General features: G+C 42.1%; 2 protein-coding genes across 2 annotated transcripts in view; one reads left to right on the top strand and one right to left on the bottom strand.

The window, feature by feature from the left end:
• The window catches only part of LOC128715465 (diencephalon/mesencephalon homeobox protein 1-like), a 39,312-nt gene that overhangs the window by 5,884 nt on the left and 14,986 nt on the right, over nucleotides 1-18,442 (bottom strand). The window contains exons 4-6 of the mRNA XM_053810368.1: nucleotides 15,064-15,177; nucleotides 14,723-14,925; nucleotides 14,261-14,467 (exon numbers count right to left, since the gene is read on the bottom strand). Coding sequence (XP_053666343.1) covers nucleotides 14,261-14,467; nucleotides 14,723-14,925; nucleotides 15,064-15,177 — 524 coding nt within the window. The remainder of the gene's footprint in view (nucleotides 1-14,260; nucleotides 14,468-14,722; nucleotides 14,926-15,063; nucleotides 15,178-18,442) is intronic.
• Nucleotides 7,710-9,152, top strand: LOC128715466 (regucalcin-like). The gene is given in 6 exon segments (XM_053810369.1): nucleotides 7,710-7,765; nucleotides 7,767-7,837; nucleotides 7,907-8,014; nucleotides 8,191-8,616; nucleotides 8,704-8,842; nucleotides 8,948-9,152. Coding segments are annotated over 6 exon segments (1,005 nt in total).

The following is an 18,442-nucleotide window of genomic DNA, read 5'->3' as shown; positions in this document are numbered from 1 at the left end:
TCAAACGGAAAATCAAACCATAACTTTCTTGTGTTTTCGTGCAGGAAAATTATTAATTCAATAAAGCCAACACACTGATACAAACACACGCACACAGTCTGTATTTGTGTGCCGTCTTTGTGCATCTAAGGTAAGCACAGATTTTCATTAGGGAAAGAGCACAAGCAAAATGGTCGATTGATCCAGAGCGCACCATAAGGGAAGCATGTGGGCTTTGGGAGATGGAAATAGGAACGCAGTGTATTACTGGCTAGCGGTAACAAGATGGGCGGTCGGGATACGATGTTGATCCGTATATGTTTGTTGAACACTTCAAACGCACGTAATCCGTTAAATAATTAATCAAATAAGGCAGTAAACCTTTCGCACTTTCGTTTTCGAGATTTTTCTCCGGCAAGAATTTAAGAAAATGCGCTGCGCTGCTTCGTTGGTGACGGGTGTTGATTGAGTTTCGGGTGTGTCTGTGTGTGAAGCGTTGATCTTTGTAAAATGTGTAATTAAGTTAGAAGAAATAAATTACTTTTAATTCGCTGAATGTTGTTGGAGTTAACTTGTTCAACGAGATTTATGTTATCTTATAACTCAATCAGTTTACTATGAAAGATATCGTAAGAGCCTCTACTTTTTAAAACAGTTTAGATTGAGCCGATATTTGCAGAGCCCCGAGGTGGAAAGCTGACTAACTAACGGATATCTTTCCTTCGATATTGACGTTTGTACAGACGAAAACTTTCAGAAGAATTTATCAACAAGTCTAACGTTCCCAGTGGAGATATAGCTTCGAGGGTATATACATGTTTCTTTAGACTTGGTAGCCTCCGAAAATCAATACAAGTATATTTTCACAATAACACAAATGTATTGCAAGAATTTCTTGATCTTAAGATCTTAAGTTACGAAGTTTTGTCAGAAGCTCTGTGTATTACATACATAACATGAACTTTCAAGTATCCTCCCTGTATCACTACGGAGATGTATTTTTTCCGCGCAGCATAGATGTGATGCTAAATATGCCTTGGAGTACTTGTGCAACATCAGTGTGTCATGCCCGTTGACGACAACTCCTAACCGAGCGAGAGTCAATCGAATTGAGCACTTATGCAAAACAAACGCAGATGAAAATAAATTAATTAACGCCAATTAATACCTCGGACCCAGCAGCTTCGCCATGCTTACTAATTGATCTGTCAACCCACGAATCGCTCAATTGGTGGCCGCTACGCGCACGGCCATGTTTGATCCAGCCTTGCGAATCGCTCATTCACACCCGTCAACGTTTCGATTGTTCGATCTGCTGTGGAGTTCTACCCGAAAGGACTACCCCATTAGGTGCTCCTAGTCAAGCGGGAGGCTCGTTTAGCTCACCCACTTGGATGCAGGAAAACCATTGGGGACTCGGTGCTGTATCGTCTAATTCGGATGATGAACAAATTTTATTAGTCATAATTAAGATTAATTAATGCATTCAAAACCATTCGCGCGCGCGAGACCGAGTGGCCGACTTTAGTCGTAGCTCCGAAATGGAACAACACATCTTGAGCCAATCAGCACACAAGTAGGAGCCCCTCAAGAACACGAACGCATTGAGGCAAACGTACGCAAACCACTTTTGATGCGTGACACTTGGTTTTTGATGCGATGGGGTTTTAAGGAAAGTGAGGTGAGGATCTGTCGGTTCTTCATCGTTTGCTATCGAATTGATTTGAATAAATGTGTATACAATTTAATTTACGAATCACTTGGAATAATCAGTCGTGCTATATTGGTGAGTTTTTTTTCTGTTTCGGAGACAGAACCCGACTGAAATCCATGACGTGATGCATCCTTATAACGAGACCTTGTGTCTGGAATTGTTTATGCAAGTGTTTTCGTGTCAAAAAGTGGAACATTTTATTGGAAATCATCTCGAATACATGCGACTGATGGTTGATGAGAAGTTGTAGTGAAAGATTCGCTATCCTTGACTTATTTTGTTCAGCTGGTAAACGAGGCAAATGAATAATTTCTCATCGATCATATGATATCAATCAACTGGAATTGCTTTTCAATCGAACAAGCACTATATTTTAAGCATTTTGAGTATAATTTATCTTAATTCTGTACTTCACATTGAGCATTTATGTGGAGTGACTTTCAGCTTGAGGACAAACAATAAACTTATGAACCTAGCGGTTGCAACTGCCCAACTTTTAATATTATTAATGGTATACGGTTAGAGTTACTACAAGTAATAAAACATACAACGATAGAGTTTTTGTATGAAATATGATGCAAACTACACGAGAGAGTATATTGCTAAAGGAGTCAACAATTAGATCTCAATGTAGTTAAAGATCTGTTCCTGCAATTTAATCCTGCTAGGGAAAATCTGGTAAAGCTAGTGAAAGCTAGTGAAAAAAAATGCTAATCAATACTATCTTAAAAGTGTTAAACGAAAAACAAAGCAAAAATTAGTCATTTTTTCATTGAAGGATTACTCTGAATCTATTTGATTTAATAGATTCATGATATTAATTACATCCTAGCACTAGTATACAACTACTTGCGTTAAAAGGTACCAGGACACACTGGATTAGATCAAAATGAATGCAAAGTTGCTTATAATTTAAAAGACTTAACCCACGGATGGAGAAGAGAAAGCAACAGGAGAAAGCACATTGAATAATTCATACGATTTAGCTTCTTTCCATTTCGATTGGGCTTTAAATATTTTTTTTCTTTTAGAGCATTTTTCTAAAAAAACCCTCGCTGTGTTTCTAGGAAACAACGTAGAACAATTTTCTTTTTCAACTCATTTCTTGGTTTGATTGTTTGTTTCTTTATACCACCTTTCGGCTGGTAGACTTCCTCATTTTAGTTAAAAATTGTGCCAAACATTCATCTGTACGCTTACGAATTCAAAGTGAAACGAAATCCATAATTCGGCCGTACTTCCTTGCTGTTTGTTTTTACCCTAATCTTTCTTTGTTGCTTTCCCGAGAACCGTCTTGCGATATTGTACGGTTCTCCTTCGTTTGAATATCGTTTTAGCAAATTATGCTTGATGCAATATTTAAGAGCAAAAAATGATCTGTTTCGGTCGGGACCGTTTTTCGTTCCGCGTACGTTACGCTGCTCGAATTTTATTTCATTTTAAACCTTCTTAATCTGCTCCCGTCTTTTCCGGACCTTCTGCTGAATCGTAAAGAGGTTTTGACACTGCTTCGGTAGGTCCTGCGAGAGGAAACTGAGAGCGAATTATGTATTTATTCTTTCGTCTTCTTAGCTATTGGAAGATTTCTTTTTTCCTTTGTGTCAATGTTTGTGCCGGTGAAATACACGAAGGTAATCACGAAATGATAAAAATGTATTCATTCGGATTATTTTTTTCGCGTACCGTTTGTTTTTTTCTCGACTCGTCGCTATTGCACTGCAAAATTTATGAGACAATCCGGGGGAAAAGGAGCCAAGGATCCTCTTGTCGCTTACACGCTTTTATGTGCTTGTGTTTTTTTTTGTTCTCTAAGTACAATTTGTTATTTTAGCTTCTCGTGCGAATTCTTAACCATTTATACAAAACACACAAACACACCCGGTTTATTTTTATTGTGGAGATCTCGTCTCCATCAGCATCCTTTTTTCTTTGAATGCCGGCGACCTGCTCGTATCAAAGGGACCGTACACAGCGCGGTCGTATCCTTATTTCCCCTTTACGCGAAAGAATCGAGAATCGAGCACAATCAACTCCGCCCACTTCGTTTCGGGGTGGTTTTCCCGGGTTCCTACTTCCACGCGCTTTCCACGATGGCGCGCAGTGCCCTCAGTGTGCCTAATATTTATATTTTCCCACTTACGGTGGACGGGACGGAATCACCACTCACACACAAGCAACCGAAGTCGGAAGGCCGGTGACAAAACGTACAAACAGCGGAGGAGCATTTGCTGCAATGTTTCGTTCGCTGGTTTGTGTGCTTCTACAATCCCATTCAACGCCCTTTGTTCCTAACGTTTTGTGATTCGATTTTTGTACTTTACGTTTCGGGCGGATGACATCGTGGACTTTTGATGCAAAAAATATGATTTAATTTCTTATTCATGACCTGATTCGGCGTTTTGCTTTTGCGCTAGTACTTACGTGTACTAGCACTGTACCGTTGCGGGGAATAACATTTTAATGTTTTATTCTGATTTTTGATTGCATTAGAATTTCTAAGGAAAAATTGGCCCTGCATTGGGTAGAAATAGTGTCCTGCAAGTGCAAAAGCTTGAACGAACAACACACATTCACGTTCACTTTTTATTATTATTTCAAACATTTGTGTTTTAAATTTGTTCATCGCAATAGCACCTTAAGCGACACCTTGAGCTAACATTATTCTAACACCCTTATGAACATCAAAAGCCTGATTAGCAAAGTTCTTAAATAATGCTATTCATTCGCGTCGTTTCGTACAGGATATCTGAATATGCATTAACCAAAAACTACACCAGAACTCACGTCACAAAACGCATCGTGTCCTAAAACGTGATGAGATAAAATAAAACAAGCGATGCTGCCATCCTTCCCCGGTACCGTGACTTGGATTACCAGCTTTTATTGGCCAAAATCCACTTAGCCTCGAAATGTTTCTGCAGTCATAATTTCACCTCGCACTCTCTTCTCCTAGCTGCTTTTACCAACTCCTGTGGTGGAAAGCAAAAATTAACCTTCCACCGTAAGGCGTAAAGCCACGAAGCCCGTCGTGCCTGTCCCATCGTGAAGTGCATTAAAATGGGCTAAACTGAATTTTATTTCATTTCGGCAATCAAAAATGCATGACCGTCGGGCGCATCGTCATCGTTCGCGTTCACGCAGCTTCCATACCATGTGGTCCTGAAGCGTCTCAACAGAATGGAACGGTCGCAAATGTGAAGCGCAAAATGAAGAAAAGAACCTTAGCCTGGCGGAGTAATGTTTCGCAATTTACTAATTCACGACGCAAAAGTGATGTTTGTGACACTCGCGAGTTTCCTCCGCCGAGTGGCACGGAATATCATGCAGGAGAGAGCATGTTTTGCATCCTTACAGACAACGAGTAGAAGAGGGAACCCAGAATAAGAATATATCCCGGTGAGAATTTTCGTAAGGTAGAACCGAGGCCACTGACGGCCCGTGAACAGGCAACGTTCAACACACACGCGTGAACCACCGCGTGGTTGCTTTTTGATATCGGGCCAGCTTAATGTCAGTCATCTCGCATTCCGCCGAGCAAGGTGGCCCACATTGCTTGACACGATAATTCCTTACGATGGCAGCTAAAGCAACAGCAGCCGAAGGAAGTGCTTTGGGCAGGAAAAATGCAAATTATACCTCATAAAATATGATGATGATAAAATTTTATTTCATCAAAACGCGCGCCAAATGGGGAAGATGTGCTTGGGGAGATAGGAGAAGCCTTGCAAATAAAATAAAGAAAATGGCTTCGTTATTCATTTCCACTTTTTACACCAATTCCACTCGTACCATAATGCCGACGGCAACGGTTTGGAGTTGTGGTGTGGTGGTGTGAATTGGAAGACGAGAAAAACGCTCCACTCCTGTAGAGTTCTTGTTCTTCCGTTCAAATCCTTCTTATTTTGCACACTCCAGGGACGATGCTGTGCGGTGGAAAATGCTAAAAATGGAAACCACAAGTTTTTCTACGTTCCCAAGGCATCCACTGTTCTAAGGGAACCAGAGTGTGGTGCAATCAAATAAGCAGAATGAGAAGTTATCAGATCAAGCACTCGATTCGTATGTAGTATCTGCGAGTATGAGAGGACTTTTGTAATAAAAAAAGACCATGCAAAAGAGCCACGATAACAACGGGACAACTGTGTGGGTGGTGTGTGTTTGTAAGTGTGGAAGCATAAATTAGCATACCGATGAGGGCAATTATTGCATTTTGGGGTAGCAAGTTAACCCACCGTGTATGTGTACACTTTAATCACGGCGTGTGGCGTGGCAGAGGATCCTTTTTTTGCGTATGTGTGTGTGTGTTTGTGTGTGTGTGTTTGAAAACATAATTTTCATCCGATGTCCTCGGTCTGGGCATTGTCGGCGGCAGCTCGGCCCCGATAATTGAATCCGAACCACTTTACTCAAACGGATTGCCTGCCTGGCAAACGTGATTTTCCTGTAATGAAGGTACCCGGCTTATGGTTTATGCATAACGCAGATTACTTTTTGCAGGCCAAAAAGGGAATCAATTATCAGTCAAACATCAAACGGGGACCGACCCGGCACGATGATGTGATTTGCTAGGCGCTGTGGTATTGCAATATGGGATGAGAGGTGGGCAAAAGTTTTTGGGGCAAAGGCGGTATGGTAATGTTTGGATAGTTGTAACGATTATACACGCTGATTACGGCTAATGGATTATTAGCCTGGGGGGTGGTGATGGAGAATAAGCTTTCATAAAAGATGCAACCGTTCCGTGTAAGGAAATGGAAATGAAATCGATAATAATGAATTTCGAAACAAAATGGGGATGTGGAATTTGTTTTATGAATCTTAGTCATTTTAACACAGATGGAATAAAAAAAACAACATGATGTGTCAGGAATGTAATAAACGATCACACAAATCGTCATGCCTGTCGCATCGCGAAGTACCAGGCTTAACATTAACCTTTTGCTTCAAAAACAATTGATAAGGTTGTGAGATGATGCGTCTTCACGCGACCGGACCGGTCCAAAAAACCAACCGGATCAAACCCCCGTACGCAGGACTGACTATCCGGCCACGGGTAAATAAAGTCAAAGAAAGCTAGAAATGACAGCCTCAGACCTCTTAAGAATGTTGCGGCGATAAAGAAGAAGAGGAGAGGATGTGTTACAACTATTCTAGTTGTGTTTTAACTCAACTGTGTTTTATTAACAACGCCTAATGGTATGCAGTCTAGAATTTTGTGATAATTTCGTTGCATGTAGCATATTAAACAAAAAAAAATGTCTTAATTTTTTTTTATTCAATGATCAAAATAGAAAAAAAACAGGCCCCGAATTTGAACTCCATCAGTTGGCCTTGAACTTGACCAACAAGTCTTCTCATAAGAGAAAAAACTTTCATCAATATAGACTAGCAATATACTCAAATTAATTACATCATATCTCTTGCGTTTACCAATCGTTTTCAATGGCAATAATTACTCGCGACAAGATTACGATGTGCAACGACGACGAATTACCCACGAGCCAAGTCACAACGCACCGATAAGTTACGCCTGGCCTGTGCATCACCTTATCGGTGCACGACCCTTAGCTGTGCCACAAGAGATCGGAATGAATGGAAGTTAAAGAGGAAAGTCAAAAAAATCTCACCATCCAACGTAATCCTATCATTTTGACAGAAGTGAGTTATCTATTGACGGTCAGGCGTAATGTATAAAAAAAAATCTTCCCCGGGTTCAAATTTCATAACCGATCTCGTCTACTATCTCTCTTTGAAGGCGACGGCAAAAACCTCGAAAGTAACAGTTCCCAGGCAGCTGGATGCTTTGCCATGGAAACCGCCATCGTCGATAAGACGCATCCTTTAATGAGTTTCCTAAAGTGACGGTTGGCCAGCAGCCGGTGTGATAAGAACCCATAACCGAATCTTGAGCGCGTTACTGATAATTCGAGTTTAAACACGCATACCCCTGAATGTGGAACGATAACGTATTGTAACGCTTCTCGAAGAAGGTAACGCGTTGGACCGGTATAAAAGAATGCATTCAGTACCGGTTGGCGTTTCATTCGATCGTAGTGACCGTTGGAAGGCAGTATAGTTTACCGAACAAAATGGCCTCGTACAAGGTTGAGCAGTTGCCGTCACCGTTGTCCGTGCTTGGGGAAGGTGTGTTTGTGTAGTTTAAAGAAAATTTGAAGATAGTCTAACCAGTGTGATACACCTTTTCTACCACAGGACCTCATTGGGATGTGGAACGACAGAGTCTGTACTACAACGATATCTACGGAGGATCAATCCATCGTTACGATTATGCTGAGAATAAGACGTACAACGCCACTGTTGGTAAGTTAATGCTACCAGTAATAAGGAGTGTTATGTAACACTTCTTATAAAAAGATTCACTGTCAAAAGGTCACGTAAAAGAAATGCTCTAGTTGTGTAATCAGTTCCAACGAAGTGTCTAGAATTTAGGATAGGTTATGCAATTCTTTTTGCTTTTGTTCTCTTTTGTCATATAGATGGGTTCCCGGTGATTTCGTTTATTATTCCGGTCAAGGGTAACGATCGACACTTCATCATCGGTACAGATCGGAAGGTGACACTTGTGGACTGGGATGGCCGTTCGGCGAAGGCAACCTTTGTCCGCACTGTCGGCGCAGTTGAACCGTCCATGGAGGATAACCGTTTCAACGATGCGAAGGTGGACAGCAAGGGTCGCTTCTATGGAGGTACCATGCGCCTCGAGGCTAAGGGTGACATCTTCGAGATGCGCCTCGGTACATTCTACCGGTACGATGCCAACCGGGGTGAGTTTGTGGCACTGAAGAAGCAGATCGGTGTCTCGAACGGATTGTGCTGGAACGAGACCGGAAATCTGTTCTACTACATCGATTCCTGCGATCTGGACGTTAAGGAGTACCGGGTGGATGAAAATGGAGATTTGTGTAAGTGTTTTTTTAAGGTTAATTGCTCTATTGCGTGGCTTAGTTAACCATGCGTCTACTGTTTATTTCACTGTTTACGTCGTTTAGCCGGTGAGCGTGTTGTTATTGACTTCCGTGTTGATGGCGAAAAACCTTCGTTCGTACCGGACGGTATGACCATCGATGCGAACGGTTCACTGTACGTTGCTACCTTTGGCGGATCCACCGTTTACAAGGTGAACTCGAGGTACGTATGATCGTTCCGCATGACCTTCGCAATCATCAAGGCGGTTGTTTACAAAATACATGCGATGTTTACAATCTTTTGTGTCTCTGTCTCTACCAACTGCAGAACGGGCAAGGTTGAGCTGGAGATCAAGTTGCCTTGCGAGCAGGTTACTTCAGCTGCATTCGGAGGACCCAACTTGGACATTCTGTACGTGACGACGGCCGCCAAGGAGTTCAAAACGCCACAACCTGCCCCGGCCGGTGCTTTGTTTGCCGTGACTGGACTTGGTGTGAAGGGAACTCCAATGTATCCGGTTGATTTGAGTTAGAACTCCGTTAAAGCGTGTCGAGTGTTTCGTGACATCATCTATCGAGCAGTTATTGATGTTCTTTACGATATAAAGTACAATAATACAAATAAAATATTTCTACCGTACCATTCTGCTAAACCAGATGAGCAAACAACGCCTCATCAAGATGTAACATATTGAGCCATTGCCAACCCTTGGCTCCAAATAGAAACAACTCTGTTGCACAGTCAAATCGCTTGAGGTTATCCGTGCGGAACCCAGTGTGCGCAGTTGCGGTGGCTTACTGGATGATTGCCGGCGGCATCTTAACCATGCGAACTGAGCCGGTTAAACGTTAATCATGTAAATAAATAGCTCATTACATCGGCTCTACTGGTGCAAGAGTGTTACGGTCGGATCGCTTGAAAGGGGACTTATAAACCACCGATTACCACCGACCACGATAGCCTGAGGGAAAATTGTGGAATAAAGAATTTCTCTACCGATTCCGGCCAACAGTGTCACCTTCTGCCAGTTCGTTTTCGGTATCGATTATACCCGAAAGCGCGTTTAATGACTTCCGCAACTGCGGGAGGTTCCCTTCATGAGCAGCGATTTATGGTTTTTGGGAACACACTCGTATCTCATGTTTGCCAAATTCGCCGAGTGAGTGAGTTTGAGGGTTGTATTTGTTTTCCTCCGGAAGCGCCGCCCTCGGGGTGGAGTTTTCATTTGTTATTTTAATTTTGCCACTAATGTTGTATGCTTCGTCGGCATCATCAACTTACTATAAATGGATAAAAAAGTTGTAACAATCGTTGGACAATCACAAAGTAACACGCAAAACAGCACCATTGTGGGCGGAAAAAATAGACCAGAATGATTAATGTGTTCATCGAACAAAAAAATTGCTCATGCCAACTGTAAAGAATACGTGAAAAGGAACTTCTCTTAAAGAAAAAAGGCATCAAACATCCTTCCAACGAACACCCCAGCATATGGTAATGTGTATGCAATACTGGTCACAATAAATGGAGCGTTCTAATGGTGCGCTTGAGTACTCGGATATCCGGAAAATTTCGCAAGACCGTGCACGACAACCCCGAGAGTGCGACGAGTTTATTTGAGTAATATCTTAGTGCAACACATCAGTTAGGGGTGTGACACTGGTTCTGGCCTTGGTCAAACGGGGAATCAATGCGTTTAGCGCATCTTCAAACGTTTCTTGATAGTAAAGTGTCCTCAAACAGCATGCTAAATGCTAATTTCAATTGTGAGCATTTTACCCTCCCCTCATGGTGACAATAAACGAAAGCAAAAATCTGTTAGTCAGCCCTGATTGTTCCTCGGTTGTATGAAGCAATGATTTTTTGTTTTCACTCTTCCGATGACTTTTTGCCCAAACATCCTTTCCAAACCGTCCACAATCGTCTGCAGGGTCGTGAGGGGAAAATTAAGCGAAATCAACACCGACCATTTGCAAAATTAGGGGGAAAGATTTTCCTTTGCCTCCTGCGCTAGAATTGCTGATGTCATTAGACCGGTTGCTTTTGTTCAATTCTTTCGAACGAGGGATTTCTTTTCCACAACCCAACCCCGGCACTCGTGTTTCCGGTGCTGCAGTGTTGCAGATAGGTGAAATTTATCTCAAGCAAGCCCCGGATCTAGGAATAGGAGAACAATGTTGAAAGGTTGCTTCTCAATCCCACACATGACGGGATAAAAGAAATAGCTGCGTAAAACCTTAATCGTGTTGTTAGTGAGGTTTTTCTTTGCTTTTCGTTCCTACCTAAACTACCTTTTCGTTTGGATCGAAATTGCATGCTTACGTTTATAGGTTGGAGACCTTTATTCTTTGCAACATGTGTTTCGATTGTTTAGATTATTTGGTAGATTTGTGTCGAACAGAAGTGGTTTTTATGAGACTTATTCATTCTATTTGATACAATTGTGACAACGTTCGCCTACGTTCGAGCTTAGATAAATCTTTCATAAGTTTGTTTCATAGTTAAATAAATAAGATTATATCTTCAAAAATTAGTCACCTTTGAAGGTTTCCCTAATTTAATTTCTATGAAATAATCCTTCAAAATCAAGATGGAGATGCCCTAGTACAGTTTTTGAATAACTGTTTCGCCATTGTTCTGCTAGCTCAAAGGATCGCATCTCCTTTTGGACTCAATAGAGTCTTTGACCTTATGCCATGAAGAATGTCATACCACGAATGGAAGAAAATCGGAAAAATAATCTTTCTGCTCGTTCTCGACCATAAACCCACCCAATCACCACAGACATTAGCATTCGGGTGGAATTGAGCTGAACATAGCTAGACAAAAAAGACCGTCCGAGAAAAGAAACAGAGCACGATGGCAAGCAAAGCTCGCTCGTTCGTGGTGAGTTTCAGTTGGATTTTATAAAAGTTTCAAACCCATTCCACTAGACCTTCTTTCATGTCTTTGCAGTTATTCCTATTGCAAAGGAATAAAAATGCAAAAATCCAAAAAAAGTGTGCAAAATATGAAAATGCAGAAGTTTCTTGACATTGGCAGGAAAGGAATCGTTCATCAACCGAAGGGAAAGTCTCTTGCATTTGCTAAGGATAAAGAGAAAAGTCTTTGAGTCTAGTATTGAACCCGCCGGGGGAAGGAATATTACGTTACGCTTGTCAAAATCTACTTAAATCAAATTGCGCACGACTCAAGTGTTTCCCGACCACTTCGGTGACCCGTCGAGAATGCTTCCCATGGACGGAAAAGGATTCAATCGATAGCAACGAGCTGTGGTCAGAATAGAATGGAAACTTTTAAAAGCTGCCGGGCACTCGGAAAGGATTAGGTCGAGCTGGGGAAAACATAATAAAATGAAGAACATCGTTATTGGCGTCGGTTATTTGCCTTATTGGCAAATTGAATTCAAGCATCATCGTGAAGAGTTTTAACCTTTTGGTATTTTTTTTGTATTTCTTTTTGTGATTGTATAAATTGATTTTAAAGATCAATTGCTTATTGCTTATTTAAATATTTAGAAAATATTTGTGATTGAAAAGTATAGCTGTTTTAGCGCTGTTGTTTTCTCGTGCTGATACAAGACCGATAGAACGCTATTGTTGCAGACGACAAATTGCTGCACCGACACAATAGTCGGAAGCCGGTTTAGGTTAGCTGCGCTCGATCTCCAAAGCTAATATTGATACAATTTATTTACTTTCATCTCCTTCCCAAGCTTCCCGAAACACCAGTATGGATAAGAACCACCAGCTAGCATCGAGACGACTCCTAAGGCCGCCTTCCCGCCTGCCGAGATAGGAGCAGGAAAATTTCTGCTGAATTGAGTTTTCCACCGAGGATTGCTGTCAAATTTTGCTGTCGCTCTCTCGCTCTCTCACACTAGTTCCCGTTTTACTGGCACCAGGAGAACACACATGTCGAGCGTAAAAGAGCTTTTGGCGGGGGGCAGCTCAACATCGCCAAAAACCTGTGAACCTTGTGTCTGTTCGCACAGCAACGGTGCGGTACGACTTTTCCATTCGAGTTTTATTTATTTCACCCGAGTGCTCGGTGCTCGGGCTCCCTTTCGTCGCTTCGAGCCTGCTGCTTCCGTTCTTTAAACCTATTTGCCCAATATTTTATGCCCTAATTGCTCGGTGTATGGGGAAATTAAATTTGCGGAAAATTGCTTTTCAGAAAAGGTAAATAATTGTTTTGGCGGCAAGCCTTGGCGAGCGTTCGGTTTGGTTTGCGCCGTTCAAGACTCAGACGTATATGCGTATGGTTTTTCCGCCTTCAAGAGAGATTGCCTACGTGTTTTATATTTGTTTAAAAAACGTAACAGGAATTGTTTTTTTTTACTAGAAATAAACTTAACAGCATTGTTGAAATGAAAATATAATCAGTAAATTATGTCACGGCAGAAATGAACATAATTAATCTACCATTGAAAATGATGCTAAACACAATTAAACATAGTAAAAAAATCAGCTGCTCACATGCTTCAAAATGCATCAGAATAGGAGATTCGTAGCCACTCCCGTAGCTTATCCTTTAATGTGTCACAGTCTAATGTCACCGCGGATTCACAGCGTGTGCCTTTGATCCCTTTTCGGTGTCATTGTCATTCGCTTTTGCACTCATTTTTCGCCGTCCCCCGGGCACCGTCTGACCTAAAGGATCGTCTAAATGCCACCGGAACAGCAGTGTCCTTGGGGTGCAATTGTGCGATGTCAAGCATCTTGTAGCCTTGCGATCCTTCCGCCCTTACAGCGAACGAGTGCGGTGTGCAGGACAATTAACGACAATATTTGGCAAATGTTATGCCTGTCTCATGCCGTGCGGGTACTCCAGAGGTACTTTCTGGATTGTTTTTTTTTTCACCCTACTGAGAGAGCTCCCAGCGGGTTGATTGCAGGAGGTGACTTCCGACGCCGTTGTGTATCGGCCCAGCAGCATCAGCATTTTTCAGCAGCGACACGTGGCATGGTTGCGCGAAAATCTTTAATTGCATTAGAAAGGAGGGTTGTATCCATCACACGGACATTGCACATACGCACACATTACATTGCCAACCGGAAGGCATTCCGGGGAGTAAGAGAGTTGGTAGCTTAATTACGCGTGTCGTAACGCATTTCAGCTCTCAAAGTGTTCAAAAGAACACAGGAAGCACTATGTGGATGATGATGCTGATGACGATGTCTTAATTATCCGACCAGTTTTGCATAGAACACATTCGGTGTTGCAGTAGAAAAAGATTTACAGCGGACATGCCCCGTCCTACGCAATGTGTCCCTAAGCGGCACGTGTCACATTAAACGGAATATTCGATAAACGAATAAGCCTTCATTGTCGGGGTGGAGAACAAAAGATTGCATGATGGCAAAACAAAACGATTGAATAAACAAATAGAGGCATTGAAGAGGTGATCCGCATCCGGAACGTTTGTGCGTGCGGTGAAACATTTTCTCATGATTTTGCTTGTTGGCTATCCTGCGGATTTGTTTAGCAAACATTGAGGAGCTTCTGCTTGTGAAGAGTTTAAAAGGTGCATTGTGTGAGAAAATCCTGAAAACTTTCATAGCATAACTAAGAACTCTCGATAGTGGTTCATAAAGAAAAATGTAGTAAATCTAGAGACATTCGCAAGAACAGTCCTACCTTTCAGCGAAGCTACCGAAGATATGACTGCTGAAGCTGGGAGTTGTGGTGACCGTGGACAGTCCACCAATTGAGTTGGTGGTTTGATTGGGCGAATCATTCGGTGGGGTGCGAGAAGTTGTCGTGAGAGATATTGGGCCACCAACCTCGATCGGTGAGTCAGCCGAGGCGGATGGTGCTGGGCTTGGCACGGAGTATTGAGCGAATCTGCAACAGAAACATATTTAATTCAACCAACTGCTAAAAACTTACTTCGTTAAACTGAATTATGTACTGAATCTTTGTAGCACGAGCCAAAATATATGCAAATCAATATGGTTTTACGTTACAAACACATTGAGTTTAGAATCCTTTCATCTACGCATAAATTTACTTACATAACTTTAATTTTAAATAAAATTGATCACTCGGAGACACATAATTTAGGGAAATATATTTTCTCTCTGTGTATCGGTTACTCACTTCAAACCTGGCGACGGCGTTCCTGCACTGTTCGATGCGGATTGCGACAGTGAGTGGGCCGAGTTGAGCTGAGTCGATGATCCGGGACGCTCCGGTTCAGAGTCAACCCGGGGACTCATCGGGGGCACACTGGAGCTTCGCATGTCGTCGTCGTCCGCATCACCAGTAATATCGGGACTGGAGTCCCGGCTGTCCGTATCGAGCTGTGGAAACGGAACCGAAACATACTCTTTTATGTTTTCTGCATACCCAAGACCGCTCACCGGTGTTCGAATGCTATCTAAACTTTCCATCGGCACTGGAAATTGTAAAGACAAATCCAACAGCAACGAGCGTCTTACCTTATCGCCCATCAGCTGTGAGTCGGTCCCATCGGTCCCACCACCCCGCTTGCGCTGTTCCTCCTTCAGTCGCTCCGCTTTGCGCCATTTGGCCCGCCGGTTCTGGAACCAGACCTGCAATCAAGAGTCGAGAACACACGCCGGAATTGGAATTAGATTTGTTGCCAAATTGGATGCTCGGTGTGTCTTTTTCCCCACTGTCTGGCAGAGGCTGGCCCGGGAAGAGTTGCAACACGCCCGCTGTGTCTTGTAGCGTATATATCTTGTTAGTGAAGAGTTTGGCAGCCTGAGATGAAGGTACCTTTGGCGCTGTTTCCCTTCGCTTATCAACTTTATCTTCTGCTGTCGAAACAAAATTCCAATGTGTACGCTTCTTTCCCTTGATTCGTTTGCTCTCTTTACCAAATCAGAAGCTTAAATAACGAACCAAATTGAATTCCTCAGCTTCCTGCCCGGCCTGCCGGCCTTTTTTGCCCAGAGAACCAAATTCAGTTTCGTCCTAAATGAAGTCTACGAAGGACTCCGGGGTCCGGTGGGTCCGTACCGCGCAGGTTTGCATGGGCCAAACGGAAACCACCGTCGATCGAGCGAAGCCAAGTCGGTCCAAAACGTGCAATAAGTGAACGAAATTGGCTGATTGAATTCGAAATGTTATACACACATTCAATGGCCGTTGCTCGTCGGTTGCTCCCTTATTGGGGAACGCTCCACGCTTGGGATGCAAGGTAGCCAAATTACGTTTTGCTTCTAGAGGATCTTTCCGGTACCCGTAGCAAAAGAAAGAAGTCCTTTTTCTGTTGAGCTGCAGCAGTATTCCCTTCTCGGGAGGATTCCTTAAAAATCCATCCCCTCAACGCCTGCTGTCGGTGTTAGTGTGCTGCTTCTCCATTTTGTTTCAGCGCACATGCGCCTTAAGGCGTTTATCTTAGGAATGGTGGTTGGGAGCGTGTATTTTTTTTTCCTTCTTTTGTGTGTTTGAGGTTTCAAACCGCAGCAAAAGAAACTGCCAAAACTTTTCCTTTTTAGTGGGGATAAATTTCCTATTTTGTTATGCTGCTTCCACCGATGCACATTTCGTGTAGATAGTTTCTTTCGTTGGCTCGATGCAATCACATTCGTCTTGCGCCGATGGTACAATCGGTTGTTTCGTTCTACGGAGCCGAGATAATGGAGAGCAATAAAATGAAATTTTCCGTTTTTCCGAGAACCATGATGGCGCGCATGATGGTATGGTTCTTTATTGTGTGTGTCAAGATCCACTTTGTATGCCATTTATCAAGCAGTGTTGGGTGAATTTTAGTGCATTTCGAATTTTAAAAAACCCATTGAATTACTAGTTTAAGTTTTACCACTATTTTTAAATAGTGTTGAAATTGCTGTTTAATTATGTATAGCATTAGCTAATATAATTCCATATCTATATAACCGAATATAGTCTTTTGTAGCATCACGCTGATTAAGAATTTCAGTTTCCAAGTTTTAGTGAATCATTTGTAAGACTTAGTAGTTAACAGTAGCGTAAGAAAAATTTAACTAACGCCTCAATAAAAATCCTTCCAATACTCAAACACTCCTCGCAATTTGGAATGTAATGATTCAAATGAATCGCATTGCCACAAATCCCCTTGAGGTCTTAATTTGTACAATCATAATAATTTCGCATTCCTTTTCCAAAAGGGATAGGATTAATGTAGTTATGAATTTTCGCTTATACCATGCCTTTTATTAGACAACAGACAACCCGGGTTGGGTCGGTTTGCTGTGGAAAACTTATCATCCAACCAACACCACACCATCATCACCGTCCTAGAGTTACCACGCCTCGCTATACGGTTCAGTAGACAAGCCAAGTGAGCTAAATTTCGCCACACTCAAGCACACATACACGCCAACGGAACGGGTAGCTTCCATTTCGTTTGCGAAGAAGATTATTATTCCCCAGAAACGTGAAACGATTTCATTACGAAACCCACGGTACGGTTTTTCCATTCTTCGTACCATTCTTCGAGTGCCGCCCGCGAGATCTACTCAATCTGTTTGCGCAACTCTGGCGAAATTATAATTAAGAATTCAATTTCTCGATGCCTTGTTCCGCCACGCCTGTTAATTGTGTTGCAACATTAATTGTAGTAACGTTTCCGGGGCATTTCTCGGGGTGGAAATTTCAATTTCCATCTACTCTAACGGATGGTACGAAGGGCGCATTGAAGGAGTTGGGGCGATATGGATTTGCATAACGAAAAATTTGATCAACCATAGTACCAGGCTCCAGCAAGATATTACATTTCTTTCAACTTAATTTCGCATTATTTTCGCCCATGAAAAATTAATCTTCCTCATCCGAGGATTAGCCTGATGGTCGTCGGGACGATTCACGAGGTTCCGGAGGTAAATGTTCGGTCGGCATAACGCCACTCAATAATCAAACAAGGGATTTTCGGGTGTGCGGATTCGTTTAGCCTTTGGCACGAATCATCAATAACAATTTGCAAGTGGATTTTGGTGTCTCTTTTTTTGCATTCAGAGGTATTCTGAATGGGAAGTATTTTGTTTTTAGGGGGTTTTCTCTTAGTTTTTCTCTTCCCAGCATCTCTATCTGTTTCCATTGCTGGAATTTTGTTGAAGTGGATTTTTGGATTTTCATCTCACTGCGAATGGGAGGAAAACCCAAAAAGCAATCCCATCGACAAACGATAATAAATAGTGTCTAATTCAATCACCCATCAACGAGTCCCTTAACGAGCCGGTAATCCGCAGCGCAACGAAGCGGGTAGTTTCCATGCTGGTTAGAAGGGATAGCAAATGGAAAAGAATAGAAGGAAAAACCTGCAACAAAAAAAGAAACCACCACACAAAGGATCAAAGGTCGCAATAATGCACTTGATCCAACTAATTCTTCAGGCTGGATTGCACATTTTGGTGCGCTGAATTCGCCCTATCCTTACGCCGTTTCGGACCGTTCGGTTTCTATCTGGTTGTGGGTGGGGTTTTTTGTTTTTTTGTTGGGTTGATCCTGTAATGCTACAGCATAAATTTGGGTTTGAAAAGCTCTGTACCATTGTAACTGCAACAGAATGCAACTGTTATCATAAAATCGGAGAAAGTTTTAGAACCCCCAATCAGTTGATTGATCAGGCTTCAAAGCAATGATGAATTATAACAACAAGGTGAAATGACGAAAGGAATTTCTAATAATGTGTAAAAGTAAACACGATTTAAATGTTTCATTCTACTAAAATGGTATAATTTTATACTTAGCCATCGGAAATGTCCTTTATATTACTTATCGTATTTGTTTATTCATTGTACAAATTTTTTTTTCATTTTCATAGTGTTCTATAGTATTTTAGCTTACAAGACAGATATTTTTATTTCACAA

Source organism: Anopheles marshallii, chromosome 3, assembly GCF_943734725.1.
Source record: "Anopheles marshallii chromosome 3, idAnoMarsDA_429_01, whole genome shotgun sequence".
NCBI classification, from domain to species: domain Eukaryota; kingdom Metazoa; phylum Arthropoda; class Insecta; order Diptera; family Culicidae; genus Anopheles; species Anopheles marshallii.
This window is presented reverse-complemented; position numbering and strand designations above follow the sequence as displayed.